Here is a 17,908-nt window from a genome sequence, read left to right on the forward strand (position 1 = left end):
AGATACAGAGCAGTGAGCACAGCCGCTCTCGGCACGCGGTCGCGGCTCACTCCATAATGCTAATGTATTTTGTTCATGCTCGCACTGCGCTGGCAATATGTGAGTGAGTGAGTGAGTGTGTTGTGCGGGGTTTCACTCGATGATAATTTCATACGAGAGAGTAATTTGGCTTAGAGAGTATAGTGCTGCTCGATGCATCTAATTTGAAAATGAAGCCAACAAACTGGCGCGCGCGCGGCATCCATTTTTCGCGGCGCATCACTTTGTTTTAAGCTCGATGGAGAGAGAAAGAGCGAAAAGGGAGCGAAATGAGAGAGCCCTTGTGCATTGTAATGCCGCGGCCGCCTACATGTATGCACGGACGAATAATCTTATTTTGAGGGAGGGCTCCTCGCCAAAGTGGGTCGGCTGCAAGTCTCGAAATTCTAAGCAGCTTTAAAAGACGAAGCCGCAGCGCTCAAATCGTGATTCGAGGCTGAATTTACAATCCTGTTAAACGTCTTGTCAGTTCTAAAATAATTTCTAGAGCTTGATCGATGTGAGTAATTTAATTTTTGAGTTGTGCACTAAATACTTTAAAATAATGTTAATTTCCCCAACGATCACATTTTTTTGTACACAAAAAAATGAATTACTGTTTCAATTTCTTATTCCAACAAATTTTAAAGTCAATTTTATATTTAACATTTTAGAAGGCTCTGGTTTTTGTTGTTGCAACGCCGCCACAATGCTTTAATTTGCATGGTTGGTGCTGACGTCACGATTTGAAGCTTAGAAAAAAGACGATTTTCTAAAATTCACAGCCCTATAGCGAGCACTTTCTTACTTTTTAATTAAATTAAATTAATTTTATAAATAAAACTGTTTTATTTAGATTATCAATTTGGGGGTAGAAGGTAAGCACTCCCTAAACCCTTCAGCTGGTCAGGGGAGGTGGAAACGAGTCTAACGAACTAAATTTTTTGCAGTTCTGATGGTTAGAACCCGAGGTTAAGAATTTACAATATTTCCAAAAACAAAAAAGAAAAAAATCGTGTTTTCTCGAGTCATTTCTCGGAACCGAAAAACAATGAAAATTTCATATAGGTTCGTACATGCATGGGATAAATTTTAAAGCACATTTTTAAAATCCTGAATTCATTTCCTAAATTTTAAATTAAGAGCCTGGATATTGGTCATCAAATTTTGGATCAGTTCAAACAGAATAAGAGGAATTCAAAGTTCACCACTTTTTTAAATTGCACCACGGGGAGATGAGATACTGGGGTCTCAGAGATATTCAAAATTATCCCGTATAACCCGTAAAAAAGAATATTTACTCAACATATTTTCATGACACAATCTAAACAGTCTAGACTAATTTTTTACGTAAATTTCATTCAGTTCGCTTCACCTCACGCCAGTTTAATCCAATTTTGTAATCGTGCTAAATAATTTTTCATTTTTTGCTGTTTGCAGATTAAACCAGCTTATTCATACGCACAACCCTAAATTAGTTTTCCGCGAAAAGCATTAAATATTGAACTCTCCAAACAAACTCTAAAATTGTTTACCAACGAACGCAAAATAATTACACTAAAAAAAAATCAGTCGAGCCAGACATGCAGTGTGTAAATGCTCAATCACACACGCTTATTCTGCGTGAACACTGGGGCGCACCACATAAATCTCCTGACGCTTTTCTTGCCGCTTCGCTCGCGGTTCTTTGTTCAAAGGAGCACTCCAATCCGTCGGTCGGTGCGGCGGCATTCGGACTGAATACCATATCAAGTACGATTTATCGCCAGACGAGTGAGTAAATACATAAATCTCGGCACATTCACGGCATCCATCAAATATCTCATCTCGGCGGCGGAGCAAAGGCGGCTTGTTTGGCCTGTGCGAGCTGCTAAAAAAGTAATCAACCGGCGATCTCGTTATTGCATCATAAACAAGACGCGTCCGGATTTTTATCCGCCGTGTCATCGCCTGCCTCCGCGTCTAGCTGCGGATGCTTCGTACTCTACCGTCCTCCACTTTCGCGTGTGTACACATCTTAATATTTTACTTTCGCTTCAGTGGGTAAAGTGACTTGTCAGTTTTTTTTAATCCAGCCGCTTGAATGATTAAAGAGCGTGCAGCCGAGAGGGACGTGAAAAACAGGCCAGCACGCAGGGATACAAGATTTAGATTCTCTCAAAAGCAAGCAACACCGGAAACTTACAGGAAAAAAAACTGGGGTGATATACTTTGTCCGAAATAGATGATCCGGAATTGACAAATTGATCTGGAAATTTTCAATATGCGGCCATTTTAAAGTTTCTTCAAAATACTGAACGCATTCATTTCTTTTAATCCTGCGAGAGCAGCTCTGAATGACCAGCCTTCTTAAGGGCGAACTCTAAAGTTTGGAAATGAAATCTTTTTTTGCAAATTCCGATTTAGATTAATTCTTTCCGGATAAATTTAATTTCCAAAAAATTCAGTCATTCGGAAAATTTCAGGGTCGTGTTTAAGACAAATTCGTTTTGGACAAAGTATGTACTTCCGAAAAGCTAAAAAATTGGTTGGAATTTTAACCATTTTCATGACAATTTCCATACCGAAAATGAACCAAAATTCAAGAGTTAAATGTAAATTTGCGTATTTTCTTTACTTTCAATAAAGAAGATCGTCAGTCATTATAAAAAATAAAATCGTTTATAGGATATTTTAGATTAGACTCTTTGATGGATGCGTTCAACTTTCGTAAATGTAACATTGGGGATTTCAAAAGTAATTATGCTTAAAAAGAAACAATATTTTTTATATCGAGAAAAATGTGATTTAAAGACGCGGAAAGGCTATTTCACTCCAAAATTTAATTATTCAAATTAAATATAAAATCAACTTTAATAATTTAACCGTCGTAACTGGATTCAAAAGAAAACAATGTAAAATGTGCCAAAATTCGTGTTTAAAATGGTCAATATAAGTTATCATGAACCGCCAGGAAAATGTAAAAATGCTTAAAAAATAATTTTTGCACTAAGAATGCCGGAAGCTTTCAGCAATCAAGTGGAATATACTTAAAACTTACATTATGTTTTATACGGTTTCTTGAATTACCTACCAACTCGTTGAATAAAATGACATTAAATTAATTGCCATTTTATTCACATGACTTGCAATGTGCCATGTAAAAAAAGAACATGTTTCACGCCCCTGTAATGAAGCCTAACGACTAGACAATTTTTTCTCGCAGCGGGACCGCCACTGTCATGAATATTTTATGAGCGTGATTATTTTTCAGCCGTCATAAGCCTGTTTTTCTCGCACTTCCAAGCTTCCCCCTGATTTTAAGCTGCATAATCCTAAACTGGGTCTGCCAATTGAGCAATAGTGGATCAGCCGGAGGTAAATATTTTGAACTCTGGCGCCACGAAACCAAACAAGAGCGGGCTCACCACCAAACAAAGCGAAATAAAGCTGCGCTGCTTACTCAGTCAGGTTTGACAGGTGTCTCGCGAATCGCAATGCATATTATCGCAATTGGCACTGTGTCGTGGCACAAAAATTGAGCATAGGCAAGTGTATTTTCAAAGAATAATTGGAAAAATAGGCCACTTTTATCAGTAAATTGGGTGAATTTTATAATAAAAATTGCAACATAATTATGAAAATGTGAGCCAGAAAACTGGTTCACCTCCCATTTTGGTTGAGTTTGACTACAGTAGAGGTTTTAAAGTACTCAAGAACCCAAGAATTTATAAAGCAAACAGTTTTTTTAAGGGAAACTTATTGGGAAAAGAAAGCTAGACGTCCTAATGTGTAGGTAAATCTCGGCAAATATTTTAAAATTCTTTTGGTAAATTAAGTGGACTTAGAGTCAGATTTATTTGAAGCTGATACTTAAATTAAACTTTACCTTTTTGAGACTAGTACTAATAAAAAGTTTCATAACTCAAGGAATTTCAATAGGAAATTAACTGCACTAGAAATTTTACAACACTGTAAAAAAGTTAATTTTGCGGCGATTATTGTGAAAAATACGATATTCAAAAGTGCCTTGAAAGAAAAATGGCTTTTATATGCATCAAAAAATTGTGCAAAATTTGATTTGCACTAGAGACCTGGGATAATTAATAAATTTGTTATTTAAAAATCTTATTCATATTGAGGAATTCTGAAAAAATATATATTTTAATTTTATAAACCAGGATCTATTTTTAAATTATTGTGTCCTTTATAAGATAAATATTGGCTTAATGCACTTGAGGAACTCGTGTTTTAATAAAGTGAAAATTAACTTAAAATTCTTAAATAATAAGAAAAGAACAAACAGTTTCTTTTAAAACGAATTGCTCTTGAATGCAAAATTGAATGAAATCCCTCTTTAGGTCAAAGAAATCCCAATCAAACAGGTAAGAGGAGAAGAGGAAAAACAGCTTTTGTTCTGCCTGCGAGTTAATTAGAAATTCCGATCAGGTTCGCCGCAACGATAAATAAGAAGAAGTCGCGGAATTAGCGGCGAGCAAGCGAAATTTGATATATCGACAGCAAAGCAGAGTCATTCATCAGGGCGGATTTCTGTAAAAGAGCCAGGCGGCAAGCAGACTCACCGGCAGCGGCAGCGGGGCTAAATTCTCGGAGATCCTTCCATGCAAATAAATCACGGCGGCGGAACACGCACTCTGAGTGAGTCAGTGGTTCGTCGGGCTGGTGTTTGGCGTTTTTCGCTGGCTCAGTGCATTTGGGCGCCGACTGCGGGGGCGGGCGGCGCCGCGAGCAGCGCCAGCGGCATGTTGTGCTGGGGAGACGCGACGTGGACTAATGAGTGGTGCGAGCACGCACCACTCCTCCTCCTCCTCCTCCTTCCATCCCTTCTGCACTTTTCGCGCTGGATAACAGGTTGCTGCATGCGCGCTGCCTCTCGTCGGTGCGTCGCCGCCGCTGCCACCTCCGCTCCCTCCCGCCGCCCCCCGACCCCCATGCACTCCCCCGAGCGCCGGGTGCGGTGCTGCCGGCCGGCGGTGCCACCGCCCGCAGGTGCACATACCGCGCATTCACGCGTAGCCGTGCCAGTTCGCCCTCCGCGTGCTCTCAACAAGTGGCATTTTGGAACGATATACACCTATTTCAAGACCTTGTGCAATCAAGTATTGGGCAGTGCAGGAAGTAAAGCAAATATTTTACATTTCATCAAGGTTGCCATAAGTTAAATTACTCGACAAGTTTTGTGAAAATTACTAAGAGTAAAACTATGTAGAATAATGGTAAAAATTCTTTACCTTTACTTGAAATATGTAAAAATAAGGGAAAAATTCCCAGTTTGCGCCGTTTAAATTTTTGAGAAACTTAAAAGTTTGCATGCTAATCAAGCGACGTGCACTCTGTCACCACTGTCTCCTCTCTTTTTGGAAATCATGATTTATTTCGCTAGGAGGGAAATTTACTTCAAAATTCGCACATTGTAGAATAGATCGCGTCTAGAGGAAGTTGGAATCAAGCGAAATAATTATTGACAAACCGTTAATTTTTTCGAAAAATTCTGCAAAATCTGAAATTTATCAATAACGTTGTCCCGATTTCATTATTGCACATTGTAGAGATAAACTGTTGCTAAATTTCATAAACAATTAATTAACTCAGTGAAACTTTCGCAATATTGCCAACAATGGAAAATGTTATTAAATTGTTGGTCAGTAGGGCTCTACTTTCAATGGACCACTAATTGCTTTAACCAACAATACAATATCTTTTGAATTGTTGGTCTGTAGAACTTAAGACGATAATAGGATTTTACAAACAGAATTTGTCTTGTTAGCGGAAAAATTGCTCATAATAGCTCAACAACTAAACGCGGATTTCCCTGTTGCAAGAAAAGGGCATCAATCAATTCGATTAGTGAAAATTTGGATGTTTGTTGAACGATGCGCATTTTTACCGCTACCGGGATGAATCGGAAATGTTCGAAATTTAAAAAAGCTTGAAAAACAAAAGAGGAGATATTTTGGCCGTTTTATCACTCTTTAAAATATCCATCTTTCCAAAATATTCTCTGGCAAATAAATTCAAATTTTCAGGGGTTGCATTTCTGTTCCATGAATTTTGCTTTTAAAATGAGCTATTAGATCAAATGCAGATTGTTTAACTTCTAAAATTGAATAATTTTCGTTGTAAAATTTAAAAAAAAATGAGACTTCTTGTTGACTTAAAGCTTTTGCAAGCTCTTCAAAGTCTACATCTATCTTCTACGTCGTTTGGGCTCCAGAAGCAATTTAAACGGTTTTTGGGCACTTTCGATAGTTAAAGGAGATTTGAAGTGTTGCTCAAGTCTTAAAATTGCGTGATTCGTTCGCATTTGGTGTCTTAAAGTGAATGAAACTTATATACAAATATTTTATAGTCTTCAACTTAGGTTAATTTCTTTATTCTTGAAATAGACACCAGGTTTTTCTACTCTTCATGAGGCCTCAGGAACCCACAATCCAATCCTCTTTTACTAAGCGATAGTAAAAAGCATTAATTTAAAAATCAAACTAAATGGCGGGGTTAATTTTTATTTTATTTTTTATTGAACTTGTGCACTTTTCAGGGATGAAAACTACGACCTCCAGGTGAAAATTTTATAGAAACAATTATTGGCGATTTTCTATCGAATTTTTCAATCGAAATGTTGCGACCACTGAACTTGGGTCAAGTCACGACAGGCTGCTTGTATCCAATGCGGTTGCTTGACTAAAACGTAGAACCCCGTCATGTCTCTTTTGCTTGTAAATAAATCAAGTTTGATACTTCCTCCGCCAAAAATGTACCTAAAGCGTTAACGTAATCGGCAAGCCCCAAAAGCATTCTTCAATATCAGCATCATTTTTCTACTATAGTAAAATATGTACCGACTGCATGGCTGCCCCTTTATCGACCTGGCAACTTTCTTCTTTTGTGACGCTCTGTTACGCAGTTATTACATTTCTCCGTCACACACACACAATAATCGGCAGGCAGCCGGCGAGGCGAGCGAGAGCATTTAGACTCAGCGGAGCGACGAGTCATAAAAATTTCATCCGAGAAGAAAATTTGATTTAGCAATGATTGATTTGGCGCATCGCTACACCTGCCGATGTATCTCTCTGCTCTTCTCTCTTCACTCCTCTGCTCGCTCACGGCGCAATCAATTTCGCCGGATTAATTTGCTGCAACTTGTTTTCCCCGGCGCGGTGATTAGAAGCGCTTTAGCCCGCTTGGACGAAAACAAACAAAGGCATCAGGCGCGCCTCCCCCTCCCCCCACCCGTCGGCTGCGTGCGTCCTCTCGCGCTTTTTTTCTATCTCGAGAGAACGCGGCATGCTTCCACGAATCCTACTTATCCCTTTTTTTGTCCTTGTCGGGCTTTGCGCGTATCAAACCCTAAAAATGCTTGTTGGACGAGAGCATGTTGTTTAACCAATGCATTACCACAACAATTGCGTAGAGCAATTAGTTAAAATTGAAGCCGAAATTCCGATTTCATCAGCATGCCCGGAGGAAATTAAAAAAAAGAATTGTATTTAATAAAGAGTGAATCATTTTCATATCAAAATTCATGAAACAGAAATAAAGAGTGAATATATTTTATTCAAAATTGCCTGCATTTACTCGCAGTTGCCCCTTTTCTTCAAGTTGCAGTGAATTGTAACAGTCGTCTCTGTTCTTGAAACCTTTTTTTACAACAAAGGGTTCAACGAGATGAATCGAAATCTACCAAGTGATGTAAATTTTGGAGAATATCGGAAAAATTTGAATTTTTCAGTTGCGAGGTAAATGTTTATGATAGTTAACAATTATAATACTTTTCATTTGTTTCCCTGCAAAATTAAACAATGTAATAATTATGATGATCAAATCGCCTGCATTTAGCGTTGTTAGGCATTGTGCCGCGCACTGAAATGTAGCCGGTTGCATACATACATTTATTAGCTTTTTTCAGGAATGAAAGAAAACCATTCACAGGCTCTCTGTTTGAAATTCCAAGCATTTACTATTTGTATAAAAGGATTCTTAATTAAAGAGACTACAATTACTTATTTTTCCTAGAAAATCTGTTACTGCCATTTATATAAGCTTACGCTCTAATTAATTGATAAAAAAAGAAGAGCAAATTTGCCTTTCTGTTCAGGCCAGATTACATTCACCCTTGACATTTCTGGAACACGTTCCAAGAATCTGCTCGCAGCCCTTGTTCGCGTCGAATATCACCGGGAAAGACAGATTGCGTTCGCCGCACTCTCTTGCGTAGCCTCGCCCCTCGAGCGGGCGGGAGACTCTCTCAAAAGCCCTCGACTTCTTATAAATTTTACGAGTTTCCTTGGCCGGTTTCCGGGATTTCATTATTATTTGCGGTGGCTTCCCTGCTCCGTGCGTCCGCGGTGCCCTGCCGATGGGGGAGAGCGGCCTTAGAATAACCTGTGCACCGATCGCGCCGATGATGCCGGTAACCAAGCAACCAACCCTCTATAGTGACGCGTGCACAACCGACTTCTCTCATACATTTCATTATGAAAAACGCATGCACCGGTGCTGCCCTATTTGATTTTATTTCGCTCTCTCGCAGACACACGCGCAGTAAATCAACAGCCTGCATCATTAATGGAAGTTTCTCGACTTTTTCACGTAAAAATTCGATTGGAATGACTTTGCTGATGAATAAGTAAGAGAATTTGCATTTTTGCCGCTGCTGGACGTTTTTCAGCGCTGTTAAACGAGGAGAAATGAGTTAATGAATTATTTATCAACCACCCGCAGGCATACAGCCTTTTGACAACTTTGATTGACAATCCCAGAGAGACGGGGAGGGATTTCAGAAGTCCAAAGGGGAAATAATTAAATATTTCATCTCCTCTCTCTAGCAGTTCCTTAAAAAGTGGAATTTTTCCTTATTTTTACCAATGAAAATTATTGAAATCGCTGCTACTGTGAACAGTCCATCGAGTTGATGATAGTTCGAATAATTTAAATTTGACGACCTCCAAAAAATGTACATTATCATTTCCTCGTATAAAATTCAGAGCCATTTATTAACAAAATGAACTATTCCAGCTGTAAAAATACAGGAAAATTTCATTATATTATTGCTTCATCTGTTCTAAAAATAACCGATGCCGGTGGCTGGGGCCGTGGCTGGATTGAATTGTGTTGCTTGCTAGACGACGGTTGAATCTTGGTATATGTGCGGGGAGTACGGCTCACAGCTCATTTGCTGCGTCTTTGGCAAACATTCTGCGCGCGGCAGCGCAGTGTCAAATCTCGGGACCGGCTTGGCTTCGTGTCGTATCAGCAATCCGCAACCCTTCTCGGCTCATCAGCTGCTCCCTTCAAGAGCCCTTTAAATGCTGCTTTAGTCATCAATGTGCATTCTCAACCACGTCCGCTGCCGGCAAACTTTCCTGGCCCGCTCCCTGAACTGCCGCCGCCGCCGCCGAGCGCGGAGCGCGGAGGCAGGGATTTATAATAATATAATATCTCGACGACGAGAGAACTGGGAATTCCTTCTACGCACGCTCAAATTCAATAAGGCGCGAGAAGAGCAGAGCAGAGCACAGGTTGTGTTTGGCCAACTTGATTAGAGAGAGGAATTTCCTCATATAAGTGTAATCTGCGAGCTGCGTCAGCTAGCCTGTCTTTATGTATAAAATATTGGCGAGCTGCTTGTCGACGTCGACGCACGTCCCCTTTATGCATCACTGAGTACCGCGCCTCTCTCCTCGCTGATTTTATTTTGCGGCCATTTTCGGCCTAAAAATAATCTCTGACGACATTGTTCGTTTGAGCGAAATTTTATATGATCTTACAAGGAAACTCTTAGAATTCGACGTTTTAGTTTTTGGAGTGATCGTTATTGATATTATGTTCTATTCAACGAGCTATTAGAGGATTCTTATTATGGGAAAAATTACGATTCGACGGAGTTTGCAAACTATATGGGGCTTTGAAGGTTAAAAATACTAATGGGATTTAGCATAAGAACTAACCCAAATCGAATTTTAAAGCCAGTTTTCGGTCAACCATGATTATCTGTGCAGAATTTACTTGATGAAACGAATCGATCGACATGCCATTTTTTATCTGGTCGGAAAAGTTGTCCCTGAATTTTGAAACAGACTATGTAAAATCCTGTAAAAAATAAGGTAAAATGTAGCTCCAGTTTCGCCTTCGACACTAAAACTCTTCATTATCATTCAACCTATTTTTCTAGAAGTAATAATTACTTTACTAGAGAGTTTTGGTCAAGATTTGAAAACAGAAAATTTTATCTGCTTCCAGAATATGTCTAGTTTTTTTTGTTCAAAGGTTATAATAACCATTAAAAACTTACAAAACACAGGATTATAAATAAAATCAAAAGGGAAAATTAGAGTGTTTCTGGGGATGTAAATATGACCCACTAATCGATTTTTCTCACGTGATATTTTGCATATAAACAAATTCGCCATCTCTCCTCTGGTGACTAACCTTGAATTAGTTAAATAAGCTTATATGTGCAATGATAATTAAGCTTTCACAAAAAACCATTTTGATGTGGCTATCTACTTCTAATTTACATTATTTTTTTATTAAATTTATCCAAGCAAAAAATGATTTTTACTGGGAAATGCTTACCATTTCAATTTGCACTATCACAAAGAACAGAAAGTAAAACAAAACGAAATATTTGTCATACCGCTTACTGTTAAGTAAAGATGGAATTTCCCTTTGGAAGTTTTCTTCATATTTTGTTAATTTTTTAATGTTAAAGTATTAATTTGCATTATTTTTTGAATTGTTAATACAATATTACGATATTTTAGCTGCCAAATATAGAAATGATTAGTTAACATGATTTGTTTTGTGTGCCGTTAAATGTTTGGATTTTTTTAATTTATCAGGTGTCTGGTAAGAAAAAGTCAAGGAATGTTATTTATTGCTTTGTAGGTTAACTATTTTATTGCATAAGCAGTAACACACGTATTTTGTATAATACATATAATTAAGTGGTGCAAAGTGACATACTCATGATACATTTATTTATTATAAATAATCTATCCTGAGTGGAAAACTCTCGTTGTGAAGTTATACAAATACTGGCAGTGAAATGCACAAGATTAGACTCATCACGTTACAAACACCAAGTTAAGTACATACAATAATTACACAGAAACAATCGAACCGGTTGATTGGCACAATATGAAATTCGTAGAAATCGCACATCACATGAATCGGGCTATAAACACACGCAGAATTAAAGTTGCTGTTGGCCAACCTCGGCAAGGCGTCGTGCCTCGGCTTGCTCAGCCTTCTTCCTGTACTTTTCTAGAGTGTCTTCGATGGTTTCGTCAGAATATCGACAGTTTTCTCCACCACAGGTGCACGTGAAAGACTTGTATTTCACTATCCAGAACTTTACACCATAATCAAACCTTGAAAAAGAAGATGAGGTTACACACACGAAAGAAAGGGAGAAAGAAAATGAAACCAGGTCTAATAATGCTAATGAATTTAATGCAAAAGTAGCTGAACAAAGCTGGACAAACTTCGGCTTGCGGCCAATAGTTAGCAGCAGCGCATGCACAAAAACAGGCTAAATAGGCGCTCGTCGACAATTTAACTTATCGTACCCGAGTTCTTCGTCAGCGGCTATGTCCCTGTTTGCGAACAAAGCGATTCGCGGAAACTTGAGATCTTGGTGGTCGATGAATACTTTCACAGGCATCAGGTTTGGCGAGCACATGTGGTTGATGAAGCGAGCAATGTTTCCGTACTTGCGGGCGTCGATGCAGTACGTTTCTCCCTCGCGATTGTCCAGATCGAACAGATATGAGTCGTCATCCCTGCTGTCTGCATCGCTGTCAGTGATCACCTCGCCAATGTACCTAGACAAGATGGAATAATTATAGAGTTTAACCTACACACTGACGTGGCCATCAAAGATGAATGTGAAAAACAGTTAGTTTTTATTGGTAGATATTTTGTGTCATTATTTTTCTTAATTTTAGCATAAATTTATTTTTTGAAGTGCTATGAAATGTTGCCTCCATTCTCGTTTGGATTTTTTACACAAATCAAAGCCCCTGCCTTAAATACAGTAATTAAAATTTAGTCTTTTTTCCTTTAAAAAGGCTCATTAAATCAAACTTAAAATTTTAGTATATCAAAGAGAATGTTACAAATTTAGACTTAACAGCTCAGCAGGTTAAATAAAAATTTATGCTTACTCTAAGGTTGACTAGAAAAAACAAAAGTGAAAAAGACAGGACCAAAATGTCATATGGAATGTTTAGCGTTTTTTTTCATGATAATAAGCAGAAAAGCAAATTAAACAGCTTTTTAAGAGTTTAAAATTATTATAATAGCGCAATTTATGCTGAATTATGTTATTAAATAAAATAAAACAACGAAAAATAGGAGAATTTCTTGAATTTTAAACGCAATCTAAAATAGTTAAAACTCACTCGCAGACGTATGCTCCTTTCGGGATCGGTCGCAGGGTCTTGACTCCCCAGCCTTTGCCCTCAGTCCTGAAGAGCTGGAAGCGCACCGTCGGGCCGTGCTGCACGACCCTGTTGTTGCACGTGACCTTGTTGCAGGCGCATCCGACGTTGCATTCAAACAGAAGTGGCGGGTCGCCGTAGTTAAAGTCTGGCAGCAGGCGGCCCTCCTCGTCGAACCAGCAGCGCAGACTGAAGTGCGCGCACAGGCAGTTGGCCGTGCTGCAAGTGTCTGTGCACCTGCAGGACTGAAAAACATAAAAAGATGAGAAAATGAAGTGACAACACTCCACAATTCAGCCAGTCGGTTTAAACCAGTTTTTCTTTGCCTGTAGTAAAATTTAATCAATTATTGAAGCCTGAAATTGTATAAAATTTGTGCACAGCATGTGCAACTTGTGGGAAATGAACAAGCTGTCTAAGTGATCTTTTTGTTGATTGAACAGAACTATAAAAATGTTAATATATTTGTTGCTACAAATATTTTAAATTGAAAAATGCGTTTAAAATATGAATAGTTTTAACAAAGCAAACAAATATAATTTTATCATATTCTGGCTTTTATATAGGGCATCATTATTAATTACTCTTTTTTAGAAAAAGGCGGCATTTTGCGAACACTAAAAACGGAAATGATTTGGAGGAATGACTAACCTGGAGAGACGTAATTTTTCTGTCGACCTTAATATCTGATGTGTAACAGTTTTCGGTCACATACACAAAATCGGTCGGAACCGAGTGGTCATCAATGCCGTTGATGACTTGAATCGGATTGTTCTCTTTGCCTTTGGATATGTCGCTGAAATTTTTTTAAGAAAATTAGCAATAAGAAATCATTATTTAAAATTTGAATATTTTTACTTGGAAACAATTCTCTTTGTGCGTTCTTGAGTATTTGCAAGGAGAGCTTGCAGTTGCACATTCATATTAATGGCAGTCCAGCAATCACCGCCTTCAACAGGGCAACAGTCCAAGGGCCTGTCCCCGTTGAGGTTCGTGCTGTCAACCTGAGCTCCTCGGGCCAGAAGCAGCAGCACCACCTCGTAGTTGTCTTGCCGAGCTCCAATGTGTCTGTTTAACAACTTTTAATTACAAAAATTCCACACTAATTGTATAAAAGGCGTACAATGGCGTGTCTCCTTGAGCATTGGCGGCGTTCACGTTGCAGCCGCTGTTCATCAGCAGCTCACAAATGTCGGCACTGCCAGAAAACGTGGACCAGTGCAAAGCGATGTTCTGTTCCGTGTCGCGAATCAAAGGGTCAGCCTTCTTCGTGATTAAGTACCTAAAGGGAGAAATTTGTTTCAGTAAAAAAATATTAAGCTGGTGTTCGAATTGAATCATAATTTTATACATTTATGGTGGCGCTCACTCCTCCCTTGGCTACCTGACTATATAAGTTGCAACCTAAAATGGTCATTCTAAGCTAGACATTTGATGTGTGCGGCAGCAGCATGTGTTGCTCCCTCGGCCTAACCTTTAAGCAAATAGCTATCATTACGAACCCTTGTGAGTTGAATTAAGTGAACAATCCTTGTTTGTTTTGGCTAATCGACAGACCCCTTTTGTAGGGGCAAGCAAATATTATTTATTATGATGTATCATATTTATTTCTTACTATTTATCATTGTACTCTTTAACTTATTGCTTTAATTAATTTTGAACACTCTGACATAACTTGTCACAATTTTGATATATTCTATGTCTACATATTTATTCAAGGTCGAAAATGTTACTTGTTAAAATAGCACGAGGCTAAACAGAGTGTTCAAAATTAATTAAAACAATAAATTAAAGGGTACAGTGTTGCTACAGTGTTGCCGTTTTTGGTGCTAGCAGGGGGGTCAGTTTTTGGTGCAAGAAGGGGGGTCAGTTTTTGCTGCAAGCAGGGGGGTCAGTTTTTGGTGCAAGCACAGGGGTCATTTTTTGATGCTAGCGGGGGGTCTTTTTTGGTGCTAAAGTGGCTGTTTTTGGTGCTAGCAGGAGGGTCTGTTAAAAAATAAATATGATACACCACAATAAATAATAATATTTGCTTACCCCTACAAAAGGGTTATGTCGATTAGGCAAAACAAATAAGGATTATTCAACTCACAATGGTTCGTAATGATAGCTATTTGATTAAAGGTTAACAACCACCTTGCTGTGCGGCCAAGGGAGCAACACTAATAATTGTCTTGCTGCTACTGCACAATCAAATGTCTAGCTTAGAATGACTATCCCAAGTTGCAACTTATACATTCAGGTAGCCAAGGGAGGAGAGAGCGTCACCCTGTCGCGGCCACCATACTTTTGACTTCCTAAATGCTAATTTTTGGGGACTGACAAGAGATAATTTTGTTTTTACACATTAACTTTTTGAGCTTTCAAAATGAGTGGTTTTATCGCCACGATTGATTATTTTAATCATATTTTAAACTTCAGAGATTGAAATAAAAAGATAAGACTCACTTGACGATGCCAAAGTGGCCGTGCTCACAGGCCCAAACCAGGGCAGTCCAACCCCCATCATCCTGGGCGTCCAGAAGGGTGCGGGTAGAAGTGGTGTTTTGTTCGGTTAGAATTAAAGTGCATGCTTCGTAATTGCCGTTCTTGGCTGCGAGGTGCAATGCAGTCATGCCATCGTTGCCCTGAAATGGTTCATGAAGGGAAACGTAATTAGAAATGAATTACTAAGAGTGGTTGTCTCTCTTTTAAAGACCTCACAATATTAATAACCAATTTAATAATTACCTTGATTGTAAGTGAGGCCCCAGCCTTGATTAAATACTTGAGAACAGGGCTGTGCTCAGTGATGACAGCCAGCATCAAAGGCGTCATCTGTTCGCTGTCCATGACGTCGAGCTGCGCACCTGCCTGGACAAGCAAGTGCACGGTGGCCAAGTGGCCCTTTCCTGCTGCAGCATGCAGCGCGGTCTTGTTTTCATTGGAGGTGAACACGTGGTTCAGATTGTGTCCAAAACTAAGAATGTTCAAAACGTATTCTGTGTCGCCATCGGAGGCCGCGTCGTAAAGGTGGTCCAGCGTGTACTTCTCCTTGTCCACAATGTTGGGCGGCGCCTCCGGCAGGACAAAGGAAGACCGTGGAAGCAGATCTACTTTTGCGCCGGCATCCTCAGCAAAGCTCATTTTGGCTGATTTGCTGTTGAATTTCATACAAGAAATATTAATTAGAAATGCAAACAAAAAATTGATTACTGATACTAAATGAGCATGAATCACGCAGTTTCGACCCTTTTAAAACCGTCTGCAATCATCTCAGGAGGTCAAAACTGTCTAATATCCAATTAGAAAACTCACTCTTTGCGGAGCTTCCTCTGGTGTGGCAAAAACACGGGCTTCTTGGGCATTTTCATGATGAGCCTGACGTCAAAAGCGGGGCTGACCGCGCCGCAGTGAGGACAGAGACCATCCTTTCCTCCACCAGCCACTGGCAGCTGGCAGTTTCGATGGTAGTGATGAAATTTACCATTGGTTTCGCACTGAACAAAGCGGCCCTGAAACAATCATGGTGCTTAAACTCTTTTCAAAACGCAGAAAAATCTAGTCGTACCTGTGAGCAGAATATGCCACATCCAGGGCAGCAGTTGTGCAGGGACAGGCGATAGGCGTGGCTCTCACACAAGAGCATGAACGGTACCTTCGCAGACGGCCGCCGCAGACGCGTGGTTGACGCGAGTTTGCAGCAACCGACCAGAGTTTCGTCCACACTCTCCACAGCCTGGCAATACAGCTCTTTTGAGACTGAAATCTCCTCACCGTCAGACGACTGGAGGGGCTCCACGGAGCACATGGACGCTCGTGGCCCTTTCCTTGTTCGGCAGAAGCACATGGCTCGATTCACCGCAGCATTGGCCTTAAATAATTGGAATTTAATGTATTTTCAGTCATGTTATAAAATAATTACATTGGGATCAGAGCCTGATTTCGCCTTTGAGGCACTACCGCAGTCGGAAGATGAGTCTTGCAGAGGTGGAGAGGCTCGAGCTGCCTTTCGCAGCTTTTTACGTGGATCAGAATCAGGAGAAAGAACTGAAAGAAATTAAATTTAAAAATCAGAATGACTTATTCAGAAAATTATGGTTTATATAGAGAGGAAACAAACCTTCCTGAAGGTCCCCTTCGACCGTGAGCCTCCTTCTCTTCTCCACAGGCGCCAGTGAAGGACTGAGACTATTCACAGGGGTGACAGAAATTTCCTCATCAATCTTCATAGAAGAAACGCTTTCGTTGTCCTCGGACTCGATTTGCTCTTCCTTGACCTTGTCCAAAGAAATCGATGAGACATCTGAGGCTGCACTAGACACGCTCTCGGTCACCCTGGCCTTCTTCTTGGCCGGTATAATCGAGATGGTAGAGGGCGGCGGAGATTTCACAGGGTTCAGAGATTTCTTTTTGAGGGCAGGCGACGGCCGGCTGTTCTTGCTGGAGTTTGAGACTGCGCTGCTCGGAGGGGAGGTCACACAGAAGGACTTCTCCTTCCTGGCGATGGCCGACTGCAGTATGGAGCCGCCTGAGCCCTTTTGCAAGGACCTTCTGGTGGACCGCTTCAGCTCGGTGCTCTCGGCTGCTTCGTCGCCAGATTTGCTCTGGCTCCGAAGGGAACGCCTGCCTGCCTCCGAGTCCTCAGGGCCCTCGGGTTGCGCAGAGCCCTTTTCAGTTTCACCCTCGCCACGGTTGAACTGGTTTTTCATCACGCCAAGTAGTTGGTTCATCAGGGCCTTCCCTTTGCCCTTCTCCTCCATCTTCCCCTAAATTCTCACTAAAATTAAAAGGGAAAATATAAGGTTTAGAGACTGGGGACTACATAAGCTAGAGCCTCACTTTTAAACGACAATTTAACTAAATATAACGGGATGGTTATGAGGTTCTTTCGATTTTGGTAGAGTAACAGAATTGTGAGATTAAGTAAGAAAACCCATTCAAAATCAAGCCTGGCGATTTAATCAAGAAATTGAACAAATAAGACACAGAAAAATACAGCCTTACTCACCAAAAATTAATAGTATTTTCCAAGTAAAAAACCAAAACAGGGCATTTTGTGACGTTTTGTTTGCGCAGGACAGCTGGGACTGCTGCTTTACTAGTCATGCAAGGCGCAAGTCCGCTCTGGCGCTGTGCGCTGATTGTGAGATGAGCTGAGCTGCCTGCAGCGTTACTTTTGCTTGTGTTTCACGCCGTCGCCGCTGTGGCAGAGAGTCGCGGTCGTAGCGGACTTGTGTTGAGTGACGCTGAGCCGAGCCCTTAAACTGTACATCCGGCCCGTTGCTGATTGGCGGCCAGCATGCAGGCATGCGCTGTGCACGATTATGTCATGTTGTAGGCGTAGTCAAAACCAGCCCCTGTTCACTCATGCGGCGCGAAAATGAGCCAGCTAAATAGTTCTGCAGCCACACACAGGTAGCAGGTCGATAGCTTTTTAAGCTAATCAGAGGCCGTCTCGGACT

General features: G+C 40.3%; 1 protein-coding gene across 1 annotated transcript; it reads right to left on the reverse strand.

The window, feature by feature from the left end:
* Positions 1 to 10,895: 10,895 nt before the first annotated feature.
* On the reverse strand, positions 10,896 to 17,613 carry G9a (histone-lysine N-methyltransferase G9a). The gene is made up of 13 exons (XM_065488444.1): positions 17,455 to 17,613; positions 16,567 to 17,223; positions 16,369 to 16,493; positions 16,015 to 16,317; positions 15,762 to 15,958; positions 15,195 to 15,603; positions 14,913 to 15,091; positions 13,588 to 13,746; positions 13,323 to 13,532; positions 13,116 to 13,260; positions 12,426 to 12,709; positions 11,592 to 11,846; positions 10,896 to 11,393 (listed from the first exon to the last, which is right to left on the reverse strand). Exons 2-13 carry the CDS (start codon positions 17,204 to 17,206, stop codon positions 11,216 to 11,218), a joined length of 3,084 nt encoding a protein of 1,027 aa, XP_065344516.1. The 5' UTR covers positions 17,207 to 17,223; positions 17,455 to 17,613; the 3' UTR covers positions 10,896 to 11,215.
* Between the last annotated feature and the right edge of the window lie 295 nt (positions 17,614 to 17,908).

This window comes from Cloeon dipterum, chromosome 4 (assembly GCF_949628265.1).
Source record: "Cloeon dipterum chromosome 4, ieCloDipt1.1, whole genome shotgun sequence".
NCBI classification, from domain to species: Eukaryota; Metazoa; Arthropoda; class Insecta; order Ephemeroptera; family Baetidae; genus Cloeon; species Cloeon dipterum.